Source organism: Ooceraea biroi, chromosome 3 (assembly GCF_003672135.1).
Source record: "Ooceraea biroi isolate clonal line C1 chromosome 3, Obir_v5.4, whole genome shotgun sequence".
NCBI classification, from domain to species: Eukaryota; Metazoa; Arthropoda; class Insecta; order Hymenoptera; family Formicidae; genus Ooceraea; species Ooceraea biroi.
This window is the reverse complement of record NC_039508.1, coordinates 11,597,354-11,622,047: the sequence shown is the minus strand read 5'-3', so window position 1 is coordinate 11,622,047 and position 24,694 is coordinate 11,597,354. Positions and strand designations below refer to the sequence as shown.

Below are 24,694 nucleotides of genomic sequence, written 5' to 3'. Positions count from 1 at the left end.
GCAATAAAAATTTTCAGAGTTAACTATTCCTAGAAATTTAACTTAAACTCATGATTTATAGGCCGTTGAACTCGAATTAGACACGTACAACGGCATCGTGACCGAAATGGGACACACCGCTTCCACGATGATAAACTCGAAACATCCCGACAGCAAGGCGATAGCTAACAAGCAACAAGCGATCGTCCAGCAAATGCGCGCCTTGCAGCGACTGGCTGCCGTGAGACAGCAACGTTTAATGGAGAGCATGTACCGTCACGAGTACTTCCTGGAGAGCAGGGAGTTGGAACAATGGATCAAGGAGCAAGAACAAGCGGCAGCATCCGAGGACTACGGACAAGATTACGAGCATTTGCTGCTGCTGCAAACGAAATTCAACGATTTCAAGCATCGAATAGAGGCTGGCTCCGAGAGGTTCAACCAGTGCGAGGAGTTGGCAAGAAAATTAATAGCGAACGAGAGTCCTTACATTCAGGACATCGAAAAGCGCCAGGAACAATTAGGGTAAATCATTGATTGGTCTAGATTGATGGTCTTTTTTATTATTTTTACTTCTGCTCTATTCGGGTGTTTCACGTTATCACTGTAGAATTTTAGTAAATCTCAGCACTTGCACGTAGTAGATTAACAAGATGGTGTAATTGGTAATTAATTTATGTTTTTCTTAATTAATTAATTCTTTTTCTTTCTTGATGTAAACTGATATGGTAGCTAATATTGTAAAAAATAATATTGTATATCTTGTAACATGTAAATTTATCCCTATCCATTTTTCTCGGTGTTGGGTCACTAACATTCTTTCTACATACGCCTCCGATACAGATCTGACGAAGACAATCCAGTACTTCAAGTACAAAAGCAACATGATATAATGAAGTGAGTACACGTTTGCTTACTCGGATTAACTTCCGTACAAAAAAGCTGTGCCATACAATTAACTCAACGACTCAAGGCTTACCTATTCTCACGCTTTTGCACAAATTTACAGTTTTTTGGAATCTTGTAATTGTTATTAGATAGTTTACTAGATTAGATTTCTCTGCGTTAAAAATTTAACGTAATTTCTGAAAAATATAACAAAATTTATATAATTTTAACGTGTTTCTTTCTTCCCCTAGGGAATCATGGCAGCACTTATTGGGTCTCATTCGAAATCGCGAGCAACGATTACAAGCGGCAGGCGAGATTCATCGGTTCCATCGCGATGTAGCGGAAGCACTATCGCGAATACAGGAGAAAGAGGCTGCTCTGCCCGAGGATCTCGGTCGCGACTTGAATTCCGTTCTAGCTTTGATAAGGCGCCACGAAGGATTCGAGAATGATCTAGTCGCTTTGGAAGCTCAGCTGCAAGTCTTAGTCGAGGATGCATCCAGATTGCAAGCGCATTATCCGGGCAACAACGCAGTACACATCGATCAGCAGCAACAGATCGTTGTCGCTCACTGGGAAGAGCTGAAGGAAAGATCCGCTCATCGACGGGATCAATTACAGGCCAGCTGTGATCTGCAACGGTTTCTTACTCAGGTATCAAACTGTGTGTTTTATTTAACGAATCTAACGATTGAGGAATTATCGTTGTTTCTAACGAAAGAAAAATTTCAGGTCCGAGATTTGATGAACTGGGCAGCTGGATTACGCGCCACAATGTCGACGGAGGAAAAGGTGCGGGACGCGGCCAGTGCGCAAACCTTAAAGGCCGAGCACGACGCTCTGAAGGGAGAGATCGAAGCGAGGGAGGACAGTTTCAGCTCGGTGCTCGATCTAGGCGAGGCCATGGTGCAAACTGGCCATTACGCTGCTATGGTAAGGTCGATCCGCCAAAAATCTTAATATCTCGCACGAGTATCTTTTCCGATCAAGACAATTCTGCTTCTCAGGAAGTTGAAGAGAAGTGCAACCAGTTGTTGGACGAGCGGCAGAGGCTACATACCGCCTGGCAGCAGAAGAAGGTGCATCTGGATCAATTAATCGACCTGCACTTCTTCCTGCGAGACGCCAAGCAGCTCGACACTTTATCCAGCACTCAGGAGGCCGCGCTGAGCGGTGACAACTTCGGAGTCTCCGTCGAGGAAGTGGACGCGCAGATGAAGAAGCACAACGAGTTCGAGAAGCTGCTGGTCACGCACGAGGAGAAGCTGACGGCCCTACAGGAACACGGCAGCAAGCTCTTGGCACAGAATCACTTTGACTCACCAACAATTGCCCGACGATTGAATGAGGTCGTCCAGAGACGCGCGAGGATCCGTGACCTGTGCGATGCACGAAGAAGGAGATTGGAAGCTAGTCTGTTGCACGCGCAGTTCGTGAGGGACGTGGGCGAGGCCGAGTCGTGGATAGGCGAGAAGCAGAAGAAGCTGGAGGCCGAAGCGTCGAAGGGCGAGGTGTCCAGCTTGGAGGACAAGATCAAGAAACTACAGAAGCATCAAGCATTCCAGGCGGAATTGGCGGCTAATCAAGGCAGAATCGAAGAAATCAGAGGTAATTAGATGATAATCAAAACGTAGCTTCATTCGTTGTTAGCATCTATTCGCAGTAAAATAAGGATGAATTTGTTTATAAAAAATAGCGAAGGGAGAGACGCTGCTAGCGCGGAAACATCCTGCGAGCGCGGAGATTCGTCAACAATTGGAACATCTACACGCGTCCTGGCGGAAATTGCTGTTCGAATCTGGAAACCGGGGCAGAGGTTTGGAGGAAGCTCAAGACATTCTGGAATTTAATAATCAGGTGGAGAAGATCGAGGCTTGGATCAGGGACAAGGAAATGATGGTCCAGGCCGGTGACACCGGCAAGGATTACGAGCACTGCTTGAGTCTTCAGCGGAAACTCGACGATGTAGATAGCGACATGCGAGTGGACGATTCTAGGATAAAATCAATCAATGCTTTGGCAGATAAACTTATAAAACAGGTAAAACAAAACTAAATTTTTAATTAATAAAAAAATTCTAGATTTTTTTTAATATAAAATAAATGAAAAATATTAATAATAATATTAAATTCTGATAAATTTTAATTCTGCTATTGAAAGATTATTCATTTCATTTTACTATTTCGAATGACAGGGCCGCGATAATGAATCGAGAGCAATCCAGCAACGTCGCGATAACTTCAACAACAAGTGGAAAGGCTTGCAAGGTGCATTAAGCGCGTATCGCGAAATGTTAGCGGGTGCTTTAGAGATCCATTTATTCAACCGGGATGTAGACGACACAAACCAAAGAGTTATCGAGAAATCAGTGGCCATGAACACAAACGACACAGGAAAAGATTTACCGGCTGTCGAACAATTACAACGAAAGCAAGAAGCTATGGAGCGAGATATGACTGCGATAGAAGGCAAACTAAAGGTGAGCGGAGAATTAAATGTAATTTCATAAATAAAATTCATTGCCTAATTTCTCGACTTTACATGTTTTTAGGAGCATAAAGCGGATGCGCGTAACTTGTCGCGCAAATATCCGGACAAGGCGTCTGAAATAAACGGAATACTGTCCGAGCTTCAGTCCAACTGGGATGATTTGCAGCGTCTGACTCGACATCGACGTGACGCATTGAACCAGGCCTACACATTACACAAATTCCAAGCTGATTTGCACGAACTGGACATTTGGGTGGCGGACACCATCAAACGCATGGACGAATCCGAACCACCAACTACCATATCCGAAGCTGAAGCCGTACTGGAACTGCACCAAGAAAGGAAAGCAGAAATCGATGGCAGGAAAGATATATTTAAGGGTTTGAAGGAGCATGGCCAGAAGCTGCTGTCGATCGACGAGGATGTCAAGGATAATCTCGGACATCTGGAAGAACTCAGGCAGACCTTGGTGAACGCCTGGGACGATCGCAGGCAGAAATTGACACAAGCGCATCAACTGCAATTGTTCAAGGAACAGGCCGATCAAGCTGACAGCTGGTTGGCGACGAAGGAAGCGTTTCTCAACAACGACGATCTCGGTGACTCGCTATCAGGCGTCGAGACACTGCTGCGTAAGCACGAGGAGTTCGAGAAGATGCTAATGTCTCAGTTGGGACGTATCGAAGAGCTCGAGAAGTTCGCCAATGACATTCTGTCGCGGGAACACGCGGACGCGGGTACAATAAAGCAACGACTCGCCTCGGTATGCACTAGACGGGACAAGTTGAAAAATAGCGCGACAGCGAGAAGAAAGAAACTGCTGGAGAGCCACCACCTGCACCAGTTCCTCAGAAACATATACGAGGTGGAGGGGTGGTTGCATCAGAAGCAACAGGTGGCCAGCGACGAGAATTACAGAGACTCTTCGAACCTGCAGAGCAAGATCCAGAAACATGCCGCGTTCGAGAGCGAACTGATGGCGAACAAGGGCAGAGTCGCGTCAGTGGTCAACGAGGGCGAGGCGCTCATTGAGGAGAATCACTACGCCTCGAAAGAGATACAGGAACGCTTGGACGAGTTGGAAGCAGAATGGCGCCTGCTACAGGAGACCAGCGAGCTGAAGAAGAATCGGCTGAACGACGCGTATCAGGCTCTGCTCTTTGGCCGTAGTCTGGACGAGTTCGAAACGTGGATGGACGAGGTGGAAACTCAGTTACAGTCGGAAGACCACGGCAAGGATCTCTCGAGCGTGGCGAATTTGCTGAAAAGACACACCAACTTGGAGAACGACGTTCTCGGTCACAACGAGGCGTGCGAGACCATCAAGGAGACCGCCGCCAGCTTCCAGAAATCGAATCACTTCATGTGCGACGAGATTCAGGACAGAGCGTTAGTCACGATCAATCGGTATCACAGTCTACAGGAACCGATACAGATTCGCAGGGACAATTTGGAAGACGCGAAGCTGTTGCATCAGTTCGCGAGGGACGTCGAGGACGAGTTGCACTGGCTATCGGAGAAGGAACCGTTAGCTGCGAGCAACGATTTGGGAAGCAGTTTGACCACAGTACAGCGATTGCAAAAGAAACATCACGCTCTGGAAGCAGAACTGTTGTCTAGAGAACCTGTAGTAGCTTCCTTGGTCAGTCGAGCGACTGTGATGATCAGGAGCGGACACTTCGCAGCAGACAAGATCGAAAAGTTATCTCAAGAATTGCAGGCGAAATTGTCACACTCGAGGGATCTGGCGAGCGTCAGAAAATTGAGATTACTTGACGCCGTGGAATCGCAAATGGTAAATACTTAAATATTTTAATATCTATGCGTATTTTTAGAAATATAAAACTAAATATTAATAATTGTACTATAAATAATCTTATATAATTATTTTAATTTTAGAGTAATTTGAATATAACAAGAAAATTATATTTTACGCTTATAGTTTTACGCCGAAGCCGCGGAAGCTGAGCAGTGGATAAGGGAGAAACATCCACAATTGTCGTCGACCGATTACGGCAAAGATGAAGACTCCGTACAGTCTCTGTTAAAGAAGTTAGAAGGCATCGAACGCGACTTGTCCGGTTTTGAAAGCACAGTTGACAATTTGAAGAAACTTTCACGTGGCCTAGTCGAGCGACATCATTTTGATAGCAAGAATATTGCTCAGAAACAGACGGACATTGAATTAAAATTCAAAGAATTACAAAAATTGAAGGAATATCGATTACAGAGATTATCAGAGAGCGAGAAATTCTACAAATTCATCAGACAGGCGGACGAAGTAATCGAGTGGATCGGGGATCAAACAACTGTAAGTTCAAATACAGTCAGTTAATAATTTACATTTTATATAATTAACGTTAACAGATATAGATAATATAATATCGAAAATATTAAATTACAATTACTAATTAAATAAACTGCTTAGGTTGCCGCATCGGAGGACTACGGCCGTGACGTCGAGCACGTGGAACTGCTGATCCAAATATTTGATAATTTCCTAGCGGGACTAACAACCAGTGAAGGACGCGTATCGGCTGTGCTTGATCAAGGACAGCGATTGATTGACCAAAATAATCCCGAGAAGAAAAAGATACTCTTGAAAATAGACGAGACGAAGCAACAATGGGAAGACTTGAAAGAACTGGCGCACGCTCGACAGGAGGCATTAGCAGGCGCCAAGCAGGTTCACATGTTTGATAGAACAGCTGATGAGACTATCTCCTGGATACAGGAGAAGGAAGCTGCTCTCAGCTCGGACGGCTACGGCCACGACCTGGAGACAATTCAGGCGCTGGTAAGGAAGCATCAGGGATTCGAAACCGACTTGGCGGCTGTGAAGGAGCAAGTGGAAAGCCTGATGGAGGAGGCGTCCAGGTTGATCGAGCTGTTCCCGGACGCGCGTGTGCACATTGACGTGAAGCATCAGGAGGCGGAAGCGGCCTGGGCCGAATTGCTGGAGAAGGCAGCGCAGAGGCGAAGTAAACTCGCACAAGCGGAGCAGTTGCAAGCGTACCTGGGCGAGTACAGAGAGCTGATATCCTGGATCAACGAGATGGTGGCCAAGGTGACAGCACCAGAGCTGGCCAGAGACGTTCCCGGCGCCGAGGCGTTGATATCCAGACACAACGAGTACAAGTCGGAGATCGACACACGCGAGGAGGCTTTCGAGAAGTTCTACCGGACCGGGCAGGGTCTGATCAAGCAGGGGCATTTCCTGGCGAAGGAGATTGAGGATAAGATATCGGTGCTGCAGCAACGCCAACAAATTCTGAAGGACACGTGGCAGCAGAGGAGGCACATTTACGATCAGAATCTGGACACGCAGCTGTTCAAGAGGGACGCGGAGACTTTGGAGAACTGGATAGTCAACAGGGAGCCAATGTTGCAGGACGAAAAGCTGGGAGAGAGCATATCGCAAGTGGAGGAATTAATCAGGAAGCACGAGGATTTCGAGAAGACCATAGAGGCGCAGGAAGAGAGATTCAGCGCGCTTCAACGAATAACAATGGTAAGTGTAATGTGATGAAGAATAAAAAGTACTTGTTTGCAAAAAATTAATATCACGAACGTTTTGTGTAGCTGGAGAAAGCCTTCCAAAAGCAGCAGGAAGCGGAGATGGCCGCTCGCCAAGCGGAGAAAGAACGCATAGAACGTGCGAGGATCGAGGAACGGAAACGCAAAGAGGTGCAGAGGATAACCGAGGAACGGAAACGCGAGGAAGAACGCAGGCGATTATTGGACAATTCTCATCGCACGCAACACGACGAAATCAACGGCTCTGTCGACGAACACGAGTCTGCGAATATGTGAGTAAAACTTGAAATACAATTCATGATTCTAAATAATATTTTTCGAGTGTTGTAAAAAAATTAATGGCACGATGATTTATCTTCCAGGCTATCTCCGCTAAAGGGGGCAACTGCTGTCGAAACACCAGCACCTGCGACACCGCAGAAGTCTCACGGTCTATCGCATGTGTTCGGCGAAAAATTAAGACGAGGTATACATCTCTTGTGTAAAAAAAATCAATCAATAATAATTCTTTACAGCAAAGAAAATAAAATCTTGAATCTGTTCGCATTCCTCTGCCGAGATGAGGTTCTATTAATTAATTATGTGATTATACTGACGTATATGTACGAATTTCTTTAGCGACTTCCGATATCAAGAGAGCTGAGAGCATGAAAGTGGACACGAAGAAACCAAAACGAACCCCCAGCTTCACGACCAGACGACGAACGCAAAGCTTCAGGAAACTGCAACGAATGGAGAACATGGATGCCTTGCGTCCCGTTGAAATCCAGGGTCTCCTCGAGCGAAAGCACGAGCTTCAAAGCGCCGGCAAAAAGGCAGCCGTTCGATCGTGGAAGCAATATTACACTGGTAATTTAATTTAATTATTTACAAAATTAGATCAACGTAAAGCATCTCCGTTTGCAAATCTATCATTTATGTCTCGATGATTCCAGTTCTATGCGGTCAGCTGCTATGCTTCTTCAAGGACATGGAAGACTTCTCGTTAAGCAAAGCCGCCACTGCTCCGATAACCATTTTTAATGCCATATGCGAGAAAGCGGACGATTACACGAAGAAGAAGAACGTGTTCCGACTGAAGTGCACGGACGGCTCGGAATTCCTGTTTCTGGCACCGAGTCAGGAAGAGATGGAAGACTGGGTTAACAAAATATCGTTCCACGCGAAGCTGCCGCCGAGCTTACAGCTTTTAAGCTATGACGAGTCTCAGAAGGTTTGCCAAATTTCTTTTTGTGAACTCTTAAAACGCGTTATTACTTTTAGAATCTTAATTGTCTCAATATTCTGCAAAATTTGAATTCTAAAATAATTCGTGTATTTTCTCACTTTTCTACGCAGCAAGAAAGTTTGCAGAGGCTGCAGAGCGCGGGGGAGGATAACGCGTCTACCAGTAGCAGTCGCACTTCCACACCAGAGATGGAGCGCAAGAACTCCGTGATCAGGCGTGATCCCGCCTCGCCGGGTCAACACCCGCCAAGCTCGGTGCAAATAGAATTCCTGCAGATGCACCGACAGAATCAACAACGGCGCAACGACGCGCAGAACGCCGAGGCATTCCTTGCATCGCAAAGATCGGAACCGCAGACTCAGACGGAGTTCCTGCAGATGCACAGGCAGCAGCAGCTGCTCGCGCAGCAACAGCTGATGCAACAGGAGCAGCTGGCCAGTCAACGAGATCAGTATCAACAGAATTCGGCGATGCTGGGAACCGACAAACCGCCCATACCACCACGAGGCGCTCCTCCACCCATCCCTATGCGAACACCTAGCTCAGAAAATATGATGCAGTATAGGCGCAACGGTACACACGAGAAACTAGATTTATCTTTTATTAATAAATAAATATGAATATATCGGTAAATTTCAAAGATCACAATAATAGTCACAAACAACTTTAAACAATTAAAAATAATTTCTTTTTGATGAAATTATTGGTTTGATTTTTACTTATATTTCATTTAGAATGATCTTGCGTACTTTCGTAATTAATAATCTTATTCGGTAAATCTAATCCGTAATTTTACGCACAAATTAATTTTGATGAAACGTCGTTGTGTAGACGTGGAACATCACTTGCAACAAGGAAGGCCTAACGTCTACCAACGTAGCGCAACGTTAAATCACAACGGATCTGGGCAGTATACGGCAAACGAGCCGCCGATATGGCACCGCCAGAGCAGCGTGGACCTCCCTATGCAACATCAAGGTACAGTGTCGCTATCTTCTGATCTTATCAAATCGAGAGATGCGAATCGAACAATTTTTAGGAAAATATTCTACTAGATCCCATAGACACGTGAACATTCATCATCATTTTGTAGAATTAGCACCTCCTCTGCCATTGAGTGCCCCTCCGCCAACCAGAATGGCTCAGTGGAACACTCCTCATGATCCTGGTCAGTCATTACAGAGCGTTCACATTCCGATAATGTGCAAGAAGCAATCGATAATGTGAAAGCCGCATGAAATCATTCTACACTTCACATTTCTGTCACATTTACACTTTTGTTCTTCATCGCGCACCCATGTCCATGCGTTTTATCAAGTTTTTTTCTCTTCTGCGTCTGTGCCAGCTTGCTTGGCAAGCAAAAAACACTTATTGCAAATTATTAATTACGATCTTCAAGCGAAGCTTAAACTATATACATAATCTAAAAATATTAATACTAACAATTTTCCTCTATTTATGATTCTACTTGTTCATCAGCATTTTCTTCAATTATATTTATTAATATTGCAAATCTGCAAATCTCTGCACTTCAACTTTCTAACAAGTACTAATTCCACAATCGATGATTGTAAAGCGTGCAATAACAATTATTATATAGTTAAAGCTGAATTTTGTTACTAAACATTGCACCATACTTGTGACATCGATTTAACGAAATAAAAAAATATCTTAACTGTATTTTCCTTCTGTTACAGCGTACGGGAACGTGCCAGTAAACATCAGACAGGTAAATCTTTCATTCTCGCAAACATATTAATTAAATTAGATTAAAATAAATCAATCAAACCGCTGTATGTCTTTATAAACCTGAATAATAAATCTTTTTCACGATATTTTTTTATAGGGTATGCAACAACAAAATAACGCTTTTGCAAGCAGACCGACATCGTTACCGCCTTATGTTGCGCCGCCAGCAGCTCCGCAAACGTCTCCTCCAAACATCACGGTAGTGGATGGCAGAAGAGCGTCAGAAAGCGGATCGGAAAGCGAGCAAAGCTCGGGCGGAAATCGGAAGGACCGCGACTACAAGCGAAGTTCCGTGTTGAGCAATCTATTCGGAAGACGCAAGAAGCCCTCTCAATCCTAACGCAAACATAGGAAACTTTCGCAAAGAGCGCTTGTAGCACGACGATTTTTGTAGCCATCGCAAACCGTACTTAAAATGGCGCAAAACAATTCCTGATCTTCCTCGTACAACGAAGCCTCTCCGGGATACTGTCGGAGATTTCGGTATCACGGCGCTTTTGCGAAATATCTATACAGTATATAGTATCTTCTGTAAATGCTACAGTAACTTCACTTACAATTCGTATGTTTATTATAATGATGAATGACGTTACGCTACAATACCAAATGCGAATCAATGTGTAGCAAATTTTCGAACGTTCACGATTAAGATCGATGAATAATTAATTAAAATGTTTGAACTTCCTGCTTGCGAATGTGACAACAAATAAAAAATTTAAATTAGGAATCGATATTCGTCGAAAATATGAATTTGATAAAATTATTTGAGAATAATTTCCGATCTTGTCGAATAGTTGTTCTTTTCTTGTATACGCAAAGATATCTCGGTGGAAAGATATGTTCACAACAGTTTAAAATGCTTATCAACCATCATAGTCCCGAGGATTAATTGGCAAATCCTGTCAATTGTCATGAAATATACTTTCCATACGCTACTGTTAACGTTAGACAATACATTTCGAAATATTATTATATGTTAGAAATACTATAGTGAAACTAAATACGCAAATATACAGTTGTACTATTTATTTGTACATATTAATATAATAATAAGCAATCCACACAAAGAGGAGCATCCTTAGGGACTATGAGAGAGTTGAAAATGCTATACTAAAAATTTAATTATTTTGCCAGAAAGAAAGAGAACAAATCCATATAAATATATTAACTTCATCATGATTAAATTTTGATACTTAACGTTATAGTTTCTGAATCTAATAAGCTCTTACGAAGAGACGAATCTTAAATTGCTACGATAATGTCTATCATTGATTAATTTACGAACTGATTGCTTATGAAAGTACCACACAACGACGTTTTGTAATATAAAAAATTATAATCCCGTAAAAAAAAAAGATGAGATGACCATTGCCGAGTTTATTTGAGATGTACCTGACTTTATAAACGAAGTTCAAGTAGTAGGATGACTTTCGGAGATTATCTTTTTCCTTTCTTTTTTTTTAAGTTAAAAAATATCAGCAGAGACGTGAAAATGCCAGGTGGGCGTAATGTTTAAGTTGTAGATGTCATAATATATGTTGCAAATATTATATTTTTGAGAAGATCCACATGTGGGACCAATGATCCTCTAATGTATTAGATACCAGAGTTATGTTAGACGTAATAATTTTTTGACGTGCAAGAAGAGAGAAAAAGAAATGTTATATTCTCGAGTGTTATACTATTTTTACGATTATGGCAATGTTACGAGAAGAGTGTAAAGTGTATTTAATACAGTTTAAAAATCGTGTACTATGTAAGCGTGTGTCACCGCTGTCCCGCATGTAGTTACAGAGAGAGGAGGTCAAAATACATTGTACTATTATATATAAAAGAGCAATGCGTGCATCATTACCAGATCGCAAATGAAAAACCACGGCCGAAAGATAAAATAATTATTTTAAAAAGTGCTTATGGAAAAAGAAGTAATATATAATAATTTTTATCTCAAAATTTCAATATCGGTATTAGAGTCTATTAATTTTATTTAAATGTAGCAACAAATATGTTTTAAAAAAATTAGTAAAATTCTTAATTCACCGTATTATCCCCATTTTCCGCGCGATATTACACATTTGTCGTAATTTTATTAAATTTGTTAAATATTAAATTCACGTAACTCCAAAAATTTCTCCTATTACCATCTGCTTGTTGGCTTATAGTTTCTCATTCTATCCGCAATGCTTGCGCCATCATTTCCGGCTTGTTCAAGTGCCGGCTCAAATCAGCTCAGATGGCGCATGGAGCGTGACAGTGAAGCGTGTAAACATACACGTTGAATATTACTCAAGAAATTCTAAATATTCTGCAGAATGTCTGACGGTAATATTTTTTAAAGAATACTTCGATTCTAAAGGCCTCGTTATATAAAATAATAAACAATGGATCAAATTACTTAACCGATAGATATATAATTAAAATAATCTTAACCGTGCATGTGTGTGTACATTTCAGTTTTATATTCAGTAAATAATTATCGAGATATTTCAATTGTTTATCAGCACCACTGAATATATAAACTTCCATTTTCAGAGGAAGTGATACGCCGACGGCTTCTCATAGACGGCGATGGTACAGGAGACGATCGTAGGATCAACATACTATTGAAATCATTCATAAAATGGATCAACAGCTCAGACATGGACAATACACTGCACGAGAGGATGCTGTCGCAGTTGGCGCAGTGCGAGTTTGCACAGAAGAAATCCAGACTAGTGTCAAACATGAGTCGAGAGGAGCTGGAGAACTACGAGACGCTGTCCAAGGAAATCGAGATACAAATAGAGGAAGCCAAAGAAGAAATAGAGAACACTAAGGCGGAGCTGCAGGACGCCAAGCGCGTGAGGAAGAACCGCATAGAATACGACGTATTAGCAAAAGTCATCAACGAGCAACCGGACCGATTGGAAACGGACATCAAGCTCGCCACGTTACGACAAGAACTGGGCAGTTTGAAGGTTCAATAATACACTTATATAAATAATAATATAAAACTAACATAAAAATAATATAAAACAGCTGAAAACAAAAATTGGTTCCATCACGAAATCTTTTGCATGTAGGAAAAATCAGAGCAGCTGGAACACAAGTTAGAAATGCGTCGCAAGCAGTTCCACGTTCTCATATCGTCCATACACTCTCTGCAAGGAATGCTAGACGAGTGTAACGAGGAGATAATGGATTTGAGTCTCGAGAATGACACGGAGATCATGGATGTGGTCATGTACAAGGGTTCATGAAGTAAGTCACCTTTCTTTTATAATAAATCAGAATATGCGGCAACAAAGAGAGAGAGAGAGAGACGATATTCCATAAAATTCTGTAAACGTTGTTATTTAATATAAATTCATCTCTTAAAAAATATACAAAAGATGTTCACAACGTATCAAAAAATTTTCAACTTTAATTTACTAGTCTTTGGCACGTGCCTGATAGTTAAAGACAACCTAGTGCCACGTTTTATTGCCTGCCCCTCTGTAAACTTCTCCGTGCACATGTGCAGATTTTTTATCGAAGCCTCTGATATACTATCCACGTCTCTCTCGGCTATGGAATGCAGGTAATTGTGATACAAGTCCTTCCGCAGGACCAGCAGACTCCTGCGTTCCAGTAGCAAGCTGAATTCTAATTTGGGTTGTTGTTGCTGCAAGAATAATGCACATTACGTAGCAGCGTTTCATAGCAGCGTTCTTTATTGCATATTGCAGTGTCTACCTCGGCCGTTTCCAATCGTTTGTAAAAATCAAGGAGTGTATGGGAACCGCAGCTGATGGTAGTCACTACGGGATGGAAAAGCGGACCGTCTGAGTGCGCCTGACATGTGTAAAAATATCTTTTAAGGTTACTCGATGTACATATTTCTATATCAGTTTTCTACTGACTATGAAGATCAATATAATTTACATGTAATGTATAACCAACCGCCTCTCATTTCTCATTTCCAACGTACCATTATTCCTTGCCCAGGTAGATATTCGTTAATTAAAACATGATTCGGCACTATTCCCTTTTCGAAGGTATTCAGGGCTGCTACTTTATCAATGTACCTTTGGAGCCACTAAAATATTGCCGATGTTAATGCTTTATGGCCAACGTACCCAACACTAATTTAACGATAATGGTAAACGCTGTTACGCAGAAATATAGAAAACTTTGCAACTATTTTACTTCTAAATCGAATCTAGGGCACACGTCCTGACTACCTACGCTGGGAATCTCTTCCGCTATCATCCCCTTGGGATGCGGTATGCCACCCCAATTCTGCAATCTACGGTGACTCAGTTGCGTCCACTTCGGTTGCGGCACGCTGTTCACACACTTTACGATCTGTGTCTCCTCCTCCTCGCTGATGAAATTCGGTATGTAACACACAGTGTCTGGTATCTGTGGTTCATAAGGAAACGAAACGAACAAGGAAATTACTAAATACACAGATAATATTGTGTATTTAATAATTAATAAAATTTGCCAGATCGGTTAAAGGAATTCATTATTCCATCCATTATTAAGGAATTTTTCATTATTTACTCTGGCGGAATAGAATTATTTTGAGTCTATCTTGATAAGCTATAACCTATAAGCGTGCGATGTGCAAATCAATAAACGTGAATGGACCTGCGAGACAACCGCGCCCTGCAACGAGGAATGCTGCTGCTCGGTCATTCCGCAAGCTTTCCCTAAGCTGCAACTTTTGCGAGCGGAAAACAATCTCGCCGATCGATGAACGATGGTGTGAGATGTAAACAACCGCGACAGCTGAGAGGGACGCGTGTGTGCGGCGCGTGCGTGAGAAGCGTGTGTAAAATTGACGAAACTGACTGACAACCAGCGGACGGAAGCCCCAGTCGCTCGTAAACGTCAAACGCTTGTTTTCGCCCGTGAATCACATGGCGATAGGAAATTGCCGAGTCCGTTGTACGTATGTCGTAGCGCCGTGAGAAAAGTTGCTGCTACTCGTGCAAGCTCGTGCTCGTATTCCGCATCCGCGTTCAACAGCGCGAATTTTAATCGTGAACGTTGCCCCGCTGCGACGGTTCGAAATACACGTCGCTGTTATTCCAGTGCCGCTGATCGATAAATGTATTTGCATGAAATCGATTAGTGGCCTAAACTGGCACATTCGGCGACTCGAGTCCGCGCGAGAACAATTCGTGTCAAATCTTTGTCTCTGTTTAATAATTTTCAAAACCGATACAAGGCATGTATGGAGACGTTCACGAGGAACAAATGGCTGATACAGATATTAGAGCAATCCATCAGGTACGAATAATAATTTAATGTAATAGCTTTCTAAATTAGTGTATTTAATAATATATTTAATAAAATAATAAAATATATTTAATAATATAATTTAATATAACTCTAAATTAATATATTTGTAATATTATAACGTAGAATATATTTTTCTCAAACAAGATTTTATGTAATCATATTTTTGCAGTTTCTTGTGGATCATAATTTTGACAGCACCGCTGAATCCTTAATCAAGGAAGCTTCGAAAATGGGTTTTCAGAATTTGCAATGCAAATTAGGCACTATTACAGATCTCTATGCTCAATTAATGTTCTGTTACCACACTGGAAATTATCTGACGTTTTTTCAGGTAAACTGTTGTTTGTGTAATGGAATTAAATGTCTGTAACTCCATTATCTAAATTATTTTTTTCTTTTTAGTTGTGGAATGTTTTATTCCCCGAAAGCATTAAACAATGTGAGGAATACAAGAAGCTAACGTTTTACCTACACGTGCATTTTGCTGTGCTGCCCAAACGCAAATTATATGCCCATCAGAATAAAGAATATGGTAAAATGAACAATGTTACACATATCTTACAATATCAATAAGTAATTCATGTATTGTACGTGATACTCTTAATTTTTACTATAAATTAGAACCAACATCAAGAACAGGAGAATGGAACTCGTCTTCGATAGAAAAAGATCCTATTTTACAAAATTGCAAGGAGGTAACTTACTTTTCGAATAAATAATTTTATTATTTTCTGTATTTCTGCTTTTTCGAATACTCTTTTTGCTGCTAACATTTAATATTGCCTTGATATTTACCGTATGTTATGTTACGTGAAATATTGTTTTAAAAGCAATTGGCCTAAGGATATTATTAATAACGAACAGAACAATGCAAATGAAATCGAAAAACGTATAAATAACAGCATGAAACAATTGCAAGATTACTTGAGTGGGGACGGCAAGGAATTAAAACATGATACGGAATTGCAACCGTTTTATGCTCTACCGTTTATAGAGGATTTTTACGCGGACACTCTTTACGCCAACATCCTCGAAGAATGTTGGTTGGACGAGTTAACGAGGAATCTGAATTCATTTATCACGAATTATAGACAAGTAAGAAACAAAAATTGCGATAGAATAACTCAGACCACGAATTTATATATCCGTTCGCTTAAAATTCCAAATATGAAATCCTTAGAACTTGATCGACATGAACAATACGGAGGTTGACAAAACGCAGTCGCAGGACTCGGTACGAATTTCTACAACGAAAGCGACAGCTGCAGAATCTGACGTTGTACTGAATAAGATTAGGAAGAATAATGTACCGATTGTGCCAAACGATAGAGATATACCTATATTTCTGGAAGACGACCATAATGATGAGGAGCAATACGGATTTTCTCATGAGACAAATCGTAGTTTGAAATCAAAGTAAAATACATAAACATTATAAATGTATCATACGCACAAACACGCGCGCCTTTCCTCCGGTATTTTAATAGAAAGATTCCAATTATCGTAAATTGCTGTTTGCAGGAGCACACAAACGCGCATTACTGGTGACCAGATAGCAATTAACAATTCGCGGGAAGATACCCTGAATCCGGGAGAAAGCGTTCGCAGTTTACTGAGGCTGCAAAAGACGGACAGGAGGTTGATGCAGTGCAATCAGGAGCTAGCATTAACCAAGACTCACTTGTGCAGCGTCCATATGAATTACGAGAAGCTAAAAGGGAGATTTCACAAGCTGCACGCGGACTATCACAAGCTGATTGACGTCGCCGGGGAATTAACGGTAGCGCTCGAGAATTCGGTGAAAGGCCAAGCCGTCGACATACAACGAACCCTCGAGATTTGCATGAAGATCTTTCCGGATCTCTTCAATCAAAACATAAGAGAGACTTCCTACGTAAGTGAAAAAAAAGTACAAAACTTTCTCTTTAAACTTCTTGTTTTACAATATTTCGCTACTCTCGACAGCCCTCCCTGTTGCAATTCGCTCACACCGACGTAAAAGCAATCGCGTTGCCCAAGCTCGACATCAAAGCAGTACCGATACCACCGAAACTGCTGGACTACAGGAAGATCAAGCTGCATCTACTTAACGGGGACGTGAAAACGAAGTTGCTGCTGCTACAAGCGCTGCGCTGGGTATGCTGAAAAGATCAGCGCGCAAACGAATCAACAGTATCAATGCCCCTATCCATAAATAACATTCATATATTTCTAGAAAATAACGCTGGCGCAGTCGACGGAACAGGACGAGGTCCTGCACGAATTCATAAGCCGCGACTTGCTGGGTCTTCACGGACAGATCGCCAGCGACAACGGTAAGCCGGTTCTGCCGTCCTTGCTGACTGCGGGAGAAGCTTACGCGAGGCATCTTCTACAGCAGTTCACCGCGCGATTGTTGAATGCCCTGGCATCCTTCCGATGTGGCAGAGATTACCTGTCGGTCGGATCCACTGTCGTGAACGTGGTACGCTTTTGTAACGCAAATTAATGATAAATATCTGCAAATATCTGCACGTCGCTCGTAACATTAGATAAGTTTCGTTTCGTGAACATTTCATCCGAGACCACGAAATTAATTATGATTCTTTCGTTATTGCAGACTTTTGCTTGCCTGGATAATAACTACGTCGACGGCGTGGATCCTTTCGGATGCGACATGATGCTGGCGATGCTGCAGAAGCTATCTTTACGCAGGCAGCAACGGATATACATGATAGAAAGCGGTTTGCTGGAATGGCTGATCAATCACCTACACGATAAATATCGCGTTATGAATCTATACCGACTCGAGTATGCTACTGCGTTGTTAATGAACCTGTCGTTACATCGGTTAGCGCAGGCGAGAGCGTCCAAGATAGCTCCGCTACTCGTTTCCACCTTGCTCATCCTACTTTCGTTAGATCATGCGTCTGTGAGTAAAATTGCACGTATGTTTAACGAAAATGTATAGAGAAAAGCAACATTTTGTATGTCGTTTACCAGTCACTACCGTACATTAACGGAGCGCTGAACAACTTTCTGAACAACCCCGTAATCAGCGAGGAAGCAAAGAGAACGAAACATATGAACGTATCGGATTTTGCTGGTAATAAAAAAACTGCAGAAATAAGGTAATTTTAGTGAGAAAAATACTGAAATTCTAGTTTTTACAAAAATAATCGCTTGAAAGCGTGTTTTATATAATTTTTATATAATAGTTATCTTACATTACACCCATAATTCTTTATTTTGATATTTACAATATTGCCCACATTTTGCTAAAACTAATTAAATACAATAAATTTCTTCTTTTATCTCTCCCGTTTTTTAAACAAATTTTGATACGAAAGGAAACATTTGGATCATGTACTGAAGATACAAAAGCGGGAGATTATTAACACACCGCAGAATGATGAGACCGGGGACGATGACAATGTAAGTATAACGTGCAATGAATACATCATACGTATACGCGAATATTTTTTAAATTGAAAAATTTCCGCAGGAAGAACTGGATGTGTTGGAAAACGAAGTAGACGAAAACGACCCACTGCAGAATTATGTCGGAGAACTGAACGGAGAAACGTTGCTTGCAATGTGTTACAGCGTCTCTTCGAAAGTTCCTCAGGACGCTATAAATACGGATACAATTCTACAAACAATATCTGCAACAAATCTTAATGAATTTTGCGATACTGGACACAATAATCATGTCCATAGTAAACACACGTCATATCCTGCACTAAGGTATATACAGAATCCATTATACATCTCTAAATTACTGTCCCCCCTTTTTATATACGAAAACTTGAAGATTAATTTCGTACAATAATGTATAGTTGATGGTATAGATATAGATATAATGTCAAGATGAAAAATAAGATGCTACCGAAAAAAAGTTGCACGAAACAAGCAGCCTTTGCTAAACAGATATTAAATTTATCAAATTCTTCCTTCAAGGTATAATATCATTGGATTCATAGTATATTTTTATTGCTACGACTAACATTTATGTAAGACATTGACGATACTTTTAAGAAACAGGGTATTCCTAGAAACGGCACGAGTAAACGATTCTCGGTAGATAAAGTTCAAAGTATTGCAAGGCAATCCATCGATACTGAATCTTCCTTCATTATGAAATACGAAAGCGGAGTAGACGGAAGTCAAAATAAAAGTTTTGCTATATTAGACGATATTTGGACATCAAATACGACCATGGATCATAATAATCGATATAAATTTAATGACGACAATCATGTTAAGACAAAAATAAATTCAAGAAATAACCGATTAAAATTACACGCATCGGAAAACAGAGTTGATACAAGTAAATTTCATGATGGAAAATTCAGAAGAAAAGAAAAATTAGAAAAACTTTCTTCAACAACCGTGAAATCATTCAAACAGAATTTATCTGAAAGAATGGCATCCAATGATACAATTTATTTGTATGAAAATCAGATTTCCAAGTGCGTTATTAAGTAATTTAAATAAATTCAGCTAAAAGTAACGTGTAAAATCCCACGTATAATACAGTTATTAATTTAAATAACTCTTTTGCGATTAACAAATATTGTTTTACAGAGACAGCAGTGAAACTATAGCAGCGTCTTCTATGACCCTAGCGTCTGTCCGCGAGAACAGCCAAACAGGTATGCACTTTTACCGTTTTAACTATTGACTCACTAGCAACTTGTTCGGAATAAAACACCCACTGCGGGTTTACAACACGAACACCGACTTAAAAATGACTTGGCACATTAAGAGAATAATTCTCAAGTAACATTCAGTGAAAGCTTTGCGACTTTCTTTGCAACGTGCAAAAGCTTGGAAAAATTGGTGCACGTAAACGAAAGTGATAAAAACACTCTCTCTCTTTCTCTCTTGTTTTAGATAAATATTAATCAGATGACAAACGTATTATAGTTATTTAAGAAATATTTGTCTCGAATAATGATTCAAGATATCTTATTTTTACTCCGAAATTAACAGATGCAAGTCTTTCTTACTATGAAGAATAAAAATTAACTAGAAATAAACAATATAATTAATGTTTTATCTTGCATTATATAATCGAATAATTATAAATTTAATTTTACAGAAACGGAGAAATTCAGCAGTGTAGCATCGCTGTGAGTAATACTTTATATCTTCATGTTACAATGCACTTCTCACAGCTTTTGGATATTTATTCGTATTGTTGAAGCACATATTTCGTATTATTTGATTATTATACATACATATCACATATTTGATGATAATTTATAATATTTTTATACCGAATTAAAATGTTGAATAAATTATATATATCGCTTGTTATTACTATTTCTACTTACTTTCTGACTTCAGTGTCTATTAACAATATTAATTGTAGGTATACTAGTAATTACGATAGCAATGTAGTTAACGATACTACATGGAAAAATGATTCAGAACTTGTTAAAGAAGAAGCAGAAGCATTCTTGGCCAAGCCTAAATTATCAAGGACACCTCCGTGAACATTATATTGAAAAATTCTAAAAAGTACAATTAAAATATCAGACTTATTGTATTATATAAAAATCGTCGAACTGCAACTTTTAAGATCCATTATATACGGGATTACAGTATTCTTTTTACAATGTGTTTATCACAAATAACGTATTTTCAGTCTGACATTTAATAAATGGATATATATATATATATAAATCATTTTATGCTGTATATGATATGTTTTAGATTTATATAAAATAAAGAAAGATTTCTTGGAGAATCTCTTGTAACTTGTCAAAAATACTTCTTCTAATAACGTGTCCATATCCACAATTTTCTATTCTCGTGCGATCGAAAGGAAAATATTGAAGGAAATATTGAACGTCCACTCCAACACATATAAAACAATTAACGTCTTTATTCTGATTAACATATCGAAGCAGCTTCCCATCAAGATACTTATAAAATAAATATATATACAAATCTGTAACATTTACGTGTACGCGTTACATCTTTTAAATACAATCTTACGCCAAACAAATCAAGAATAAACAGTCCTCTGGATGACCATAGGACCAACAGCGTACCTGTACCGTCTGGGCATAGTGGGACCGTCGTCATAATTATTACTACTACCACCATATCTATCGAAATTCGACAAGGTGGCGTAACCACCGTTCTTGCCCCTGTAACCACCGTTGTCGCCGTAAGACGACTCAGAGTGAGCGTGACTGGGCCTGCTTTCTTTAATTATCAAGATTTTCCCATTGCCCTTACCGTAAGGAGCGTAATAAGCATCGCGCTCGCGCAACAAGTAACTCACGCCGCTATTCGGAGTGTAGCGAGACAGGTACTTGTAACTGTATTTATTCGGTTTTCCCGATGACACGCCTTGCGCGTTGAAAAACTGGCCGCTCGGTCTAGAATCCGACAGGTGTGATGAAACGTCGCGATTATGGCTCACACGCCCCGCGTTTCCTCGCGTGTAACGCATTTCGGACGCCGCCGAGTGGGCATCGCCGTACTTGTTGCGGTCTTTGAAGCCGTATGGACCACCTTTCTGCTTTCCAAAGGAGTACTCGCCGATCGGGCCGCCCGGCGAGTAACGGGGATACGTCGACTGATCACCGTCCGAGTAGCCGGGAGAGTCGGAGGAATCGTGATATCCTTGGGCATCGCTGTCGGCGGAGTCCTCCGGATAATTTTCTAGTACAGGCTTGGAGTATCTCGAGTAAGCGGGTATTCTCTTGTTGTCGCCGCTGTACTGGGCAAAATTGGAATCCTGGCGAACGGAACCGCTCGAGTACGCGTTGAAGGCTGGCTCCTCGTTATTGCTGTGACCAGAGTATCCCCTGAACGACGTGGGCGTTGCACGTGTAGATAAAACGTAAGTGTCTCTATCAGAATTCTCGTACGTGTTGGAGTATCCTGCGTATTCACTTCCGTGATTGTTTGCGGAGTATCCGTTATAATTGTTTTCCGCGTCACCTCCGATGTTTCCTTGATTAGCGGCATTGATTAGCGAATGGCTGCTGATATGGTTGGATAATTTATGATTGTTTGCGGCGTCTCCGGCACCGTAGAAGCTTTCGATATTTTGATAGCCATCCTTGGATCCTAAGTAGCCAGTATTGGTAACAGAGTTACTGTAATCGTACACATTGCTGTCTCCCGTAAAAGTAGAGTAGCCTACAATGGAATGATGTTTCGATAGAAACACAAACATTTGACTAAATTATTCGATATTGCATTAGTCGTGTATCTCATGTTTATCTTACCTATAATATTAAATTAAATTAATAATTAATAATAAATATTTATAAAGATTTAATGAAAATGTACGTATAGGAAGCAGTCACGAGGCTTTATTAATACGTACTGTTGAGAGGTGGCTCCGCATTCACAACTATCATACAGCAAATTATCACTGCATTCTAAAAAGGTAATCACTTCATGAGCATCTAATTGATGAAAGCTCTAATATAGAAACTTATCGAAAAGCTGTTTTTTTCCCAAGACAAATCTATACTATTAAAATTTATACGTGCAAGTAAGAATTTTACACAGAAGCAAAGCAATGTGTGACTTCCCTTCAAAATTAACGTAAGACAATAAAATTTTCACAGAAATTGCTCTCTTTACTCAAAAATATCGTTTTCATTTATAGATTGACATCTACTATTACTGATATGTCTACTTACTAGCAACATGCTGACTCTCATGACTCGAGGAAAGCTCAACGTCTACCGCGCAAGAACTGATGGATCTTTGTTGCCTACCAAAATGGAACTACACACATATTGGCTGGCAAAAGCGGTGTTTTCTGTTTTATACCCCCAGCGACCCACTCCCTCGCTTGACGAAAAGGTAAAAGCGATCTCGGTGCGCACATACTGATGTGACATTGGTCGGGATCCGACCATACAGAGCGGAGAGAAACGAGTCAACCTGATTTAGCTCTTCACTTTTACAGGGAAAGCAATGGGTCGCCTCTCTGCACGACTATGCGCGCGATGAACTACGGGAAACAGTAGTATATTTGTGACCTACCTATCTACACCACAGGGTCCTATGAAACGGATCTACGAGGAGCCGTTCATAGCTTTATTATAATAATTAGCTGTATATCACGGTGCTTTACATCACAATGAGATTGCGTGGCACAGTAACCGCGTCGCGCATGAGAACAGACATTTCCTTGGTCACGCTCGTGACACGATACTTTGCATACTTTGCTTTATAATTGCCACTGTCATCAATATGCAATACCTGAAAGTTAATTGGTGGCCTTCAGCACGTGCCATTTCCGATCTTAAGAATGTCGCTATATTTAACAGTGATGAAAAATGAGACCTTGCAGTGCGATTAAAATAATTTCTTGTTAAAAATTTACTGATTTTAATTTTGTCGAATGATATCACCACGCGATATCACATTAACTGCGAATCGTGTGATCGCGGATTTAATCTTCCGCGAATATCTACTAGATACGGAAATTTTGAGTTGGACTCATTGAAATTCGTGAGCGGCGACAGATATTTTAGTCGTATTTTGCATACGCACGTAAATCGAGAGTCCTGCCTGAATAACAATGCTGCTATGTAGAAAAGAAAGTTTTTCGTTGTTCCCTTAAGTGTAACAAATCTAACGTGAGAATTTTTATTTCTAGCGGGTTGCAACTTTTACCATTTTTCTTTAGAAAGCGTCACATCTCAACCCAACGTTTAATCTTCTTTTCATTATCTTCACTGGACGACGCTTTAATTAATGCTTTATATTAAAAATTCTTAATACAGAGTTCTACTTTAATCAAGAAATATTATATGTCAAATTATGTAACATTGATAGCATTTCTCTTTAATAATATCGCAAGCACGCAATTACTTAATACGAGATCGAAAAATAGGATACATTTATGAGTAATCTCGGAACGATGCGCAAATGCATACAATTATCAAAGTAGGCGTGTATCGTGCTCATATATCCAGCTTGAAAGTTCGCAAGCGAAGCAAAGAAAATTACGATCCCTTAATCGCAGAAGTCGGAATAGTACTTGACGTAAAATTGTACTTATATGCATCTACTCTGCGTTTACAGTACTGTCAGCTGTCCTTTTTAATGCTTTCTACTTTCTGCGCACGCACGTGCATGTTTTCATTCAAGCGCGTAGTGATCCCAAGTTAATCAGATGTATTTCAATAGATGCTTGAACAGCAGTGACTCAGGCACCTGAATATAAATGTCAATGTCTCCATCGGTTTGCATGTGTTCTACTCGGTGTTAGCACGCAGATAACATGTGATGTAAAATGGAAAAAAAACGATAGAAGTACATTAAATTTAAAATCGACACGAAACAAAATGTAAAAACTAATTAATAATAGTTTATATATATAATTTATATAATTATATTATAATTTATTTTTACTTATACATATATATAAGTAAAAATAAAGTTTAGATATAATTAAAAACAGAAAGAGAGGGAGAGAGAATTTGCTTAACTGATTTAATCTTTATAGCACATTACTATTATTAAATATGTATATATGTTTAAATTCCTTTTCAGTGACTAACAATTAGATAATTTATCGAT

The 24,694-nt window shown here is 40.3% G+C and overlaps 6 protein-coding genes and 1 long non-coding RNA gene across 16 annotated transcripts in view; 5 read left to right on the top strand and 2 right to left on the bottom strand.

Annotated features, from left to right (window-relative positions):
• Positions 1–11,708, top strand: part of LOC105277016 (spectrin beta chain, non-erythrocytic 1) — a 63,863-nt gene extending 52,155 nt beyond the window's left edge. Inside the window, exons 12-30 of one of the 4 annotated variants that reach the window (XM_011335130.3) lie at positions 62–504; positions 823–876; positions 1,119–1,524; positions 1,603–1,803; positions 1,878–2,478; positions 2,567–2,910; positions 3,065–3,349; positions 3,422–5,155; positions 5,303–5,671; positions 5,789–6,871; positions 6,943–7,169; positions 7,260–7,363; positions 7,516–7,746; positions 7,833–8,110; positions 8,236–8,698; positions 8,957–9,103; positions 9,219–9,293; positions 9,823–9,854; positions 9,972–11,708. In XM_011335130.3, coding sequence (XP_011333432.1) covers positions 62–504; positions 823–876; positions 1,119–1,524; positions 1,603–1,803; positions 1,878–2,478; positions 2,567–2,910; positions 3,065–3,349; positions 3,422–5,155; positions 5,303–5,671; positions 5,789–6,871; positions 6,943–7,169; positions 7,260–7,363; positions 7,516–7,746; positions 7,833–8,110; positions 8,236–8,698; positions 8,957–9,103; positions 9,219–9,293; positions 9,823–9,854; positions 9,972–10,214 — 7,320 coding nt within the window. In that variant the 3' untranslated portion in view covers positions 10,215–11,708. The remainder of the gene's footprint in view (positions 1–61; positions 505–822; positions 877–1,118; positions 1,525–1,602; positions 1,804–1,877; positions 2,479–2,566; positions 2,911–3,064; positions 3,350–3,421; positions 5,156–5,302; positions 5,672–5,788; positions 6,872–6,942; positions 7,170–7,259; positions 7,364–7,515; positions 7,747–7,832; positions 8,111–8,235; positions 8,699–8,956; positions 9,104–9,218; positions 9,294–9,822; positions 9,855–9,971) is intronic. The other 3 variants (XM_011335133.2, XM_011335132.3, XM_011335131.3) reach the window with 3 other exon arrangements.
• A 369-nt stretch (positions 11,709–12,077) lies between these two features.
• On the top strand, positions 12,078–13,790 carry LOC105277011 (THO complex subunit 7 homolog). The gene is made up of 4 exons (XM_011335120.3): positions 12,078–12,196; positions 12,407–12,831; positions 12,937–13,114; positions 13,582–13,790. The coding sequence occupies exons 1-3, from the start codon at positions 12,187–12,189 to the stop codon at positions 13,111–13,113; spliced, it is 612 nt and encodes a 203-aa protein (XP_011333422.1). The 5' UTR covers positions 12,078–12,186; the 3' UTR covers position 13,114; positions 13,582–13,790.
• LOC105277012 (alpha-ketoglutarate-dependent dioxygenase alkB homolog 6) lies at positions 13,193–14,686 on the bottom strand. Its single transcript, XM_011335121.2, has 5 exons — positions 14,489–14,686; positions 14,081–14,257; positions 13,824–13,931; positions 13,589–13,687; positions 13,193–13,517 (listed from the first exon to the last, which is right to left on the bottom strand). Exons 1-5 carry the CDS (start codon positions 14,534–14,536, stop codon positions 13,260–13,262), a joined length of 690 nt encoding a protein of 229 aa, XP_011333423.1. The 5' UTR covers positions 14,537–14,686; the 3' UTR covers positions 13,193–13,259.
• A 6-nt stretch (positions 14,687–14,692) lies between these two features.
• On the top strand, positions 14,693–20,872 carry LOC105277014 (lisH domain-containing protein ARMC9). 5 transcript variants are annotated; one of them, XM_011335124.2, is made up of 16 exons: positions 14,693–15,133; positions 15,315–15,476; positions 15,548–15,677; positions 15,767–15,840; positions 16,010–16,240; positions 16,326–16,561; positions 16,667–17,039; positions 17,111–17,281; positions 17,361–17,609; positions 17,745–18,056; positions 18,128–18,255; positions 18,475–18,559; positions 18,630–18,871; positions 19,712–19,779; positions 20,229–20,259; positions 20,502–20,872. In XM_011335124.2, the coding sequence occupies exons 1-16, from the start codon at positions 15,074–15,076 to the stop codon at positions 20,623–20,625; spliced, it is 2,676 nt and encodes an 891-aa protein (XP_011333426.1). In that variant the 5' UTR covers positions 14,693–15,073; the 3' UTR covers positions 20,626–20,872. The 5 variants fall into 5 exon arrangements, with proteins under 5 accessions (XP_011333426.1, XP_011333430.1, XP_011333427.1 ...); XM_011335128.2 differs by lacking the exons at positions 14,693–15,133; positions 15,315–15,476 and having other exon boundaries at positions 16,140–16,240; XM_011335125.2 differs by lacking the exons at positions 14,693–15,133; positions 15,315–15,476 and having other exon boundaries at positions 16,065–16,240.
• LOC105277013 lies at positions 18,879–19,704 on the top strand. Of its 2 annotated transcripts, none has more exons than XM_011335123.2 (2): positions 18,879–19,084; positions 19,169–19,704. In XM_011335123.2, exons 1-2 carry the CDS (start codon positions 18,995–18,997, stop codon positions 19,610–19,612), a joined length of 534 nt encoding a protein of 177 aa, XP_011333425.1. In that variant the 5' UTR covers positions 18,879–18,994; the 3' UTR covers positions 19,613–19,704. The 2 variants fall into 2 exon arrangements, with proteins under 2 accessions (XP_011333425.1, XP_019886443.1); XM_020030884.2 differs by having other exon boundaries at positions 19,163–19,704.
• Positions 20,873–20,997: 125 nt separating the features above from the next.
• Positions 20,998–22,935, bottom strand: LOC105277008 (probable serine/threonine-protein kinase clkA). Its single transcript, XM_011335117.2, has 3 exons — positions 22,801–22,935; positions 22,479–22,533; positions 20,998–22,288 (listed from the first exon to the last, which is right to left on the bottom strand). The coding sequence occupies exons 1-3, from the start codon at positions 22,819–22,821 to the stop codon at positions 21,141–21,143; spliced, it is 1,224 nt and encodes a 407-aa protein (XP_011333419.1). The 5' UTR covers positions 22,822–22,935; the 3' UTR covers positions 20,998–21,140.
• On the top strand, positions 21,856–24,460 carry LOC105277009. Of its 2 annotated transcripts, XR_893519.3 has the most exons (3): positions 21,856–21,986; positions 22,448–22,541; positions 22,767–24,460. It is a non-coding gene; the product is annotated as an uncharacterized LOC105277009 (long non-coding RNA). The 2 variants fall into 2 exon arrangements; XR_893518.3 differs by having other exon boundaries at positions 22,448–24,460.
• Positions 24,461–24,694: the final 234 nt, after the last annotated feature.

Coding starts and splice junctions, on each gene's coding strand:
- LOC105277014 (XM_011335124.2), top strand. CDS start 15,074: ATGTATGGAGACGTTCACGAGGAACAAATGGCTGATACAGATATTAGA. Junction 16,562..16,666: donor AATCGTAGTTTGAAATCAAA/GTAAAATACATA, acceptor TGCTGTTTGCAG/GAGCACACAAACGCGCATTA. Junction 17,040..17,110: donor ACATAAGAGAGACTTCCTAC/GTAAGTGAAAAA, acceptor TACTCTCGACAG/CCCTCCCTGTTGCAATTCGC.
- LOC105277011 (XM_011335120.3), top strand. Junction 12,832..12,936: donor AAGAACTGGGCAGTTTGAAG/GTTCAATAATAC, acceptor TTTTGCATGTAG/GAAAAATCAGAGCAGCTGGA.
- LOC105277008 (XM_011335117.2), bottom strand. CDS start 22,821: ATGAGAGTCAGCATGTTGCTA. Junction 22,534..22,800: donor TGAGAGTCAGCATGTTGCTA/GTAAGTAGACAT, acceptor TTACCTTTTTAG/AATGCAGTGATAATTTGCTG. Junction 22,289..22,478: donor TGCGGAGCCACCTCTCAACA/GTACGTATTAAT, acceptor ATTCCATTGTAG/GCTACTCTACTTTTACGGGA.
- LOC105277012 (XM_011335121.2), bottom strand. CDS start 14,536: ATGACCGAGCAGCAGCATTCCTCGTTGCAGGGCGCGGTTGTCTCGCAG. Junction 14,258..14,488: donor AGGGCGCGGTTGTCTCGCAG/GTCCATTCACGT, acceptor TATGAACCACAG/ATACCAGACACTGTGTGTTA. Junction 13,932..14,080: donor TAGCGGAAGAGATTCCCAGC/GTAGGTAGTCAG, acceptor GCAATATTTTAG/TGGCTCCAAAGGTACATTGA.
- LOC105277013 (XM_020030884.2), top strand. CDS start 18,995: ATGAAAAATAAGATGCTACCGAAAAAAAGTTGCACGAAACAAGCAGCC. Junction 19,085..19,162: donor TATCAAATTCTTCCTTCAAG/GTATAATATCAT, acceptor GATACTTTTAAG/AAACAGGGTATTCCTAGAAA.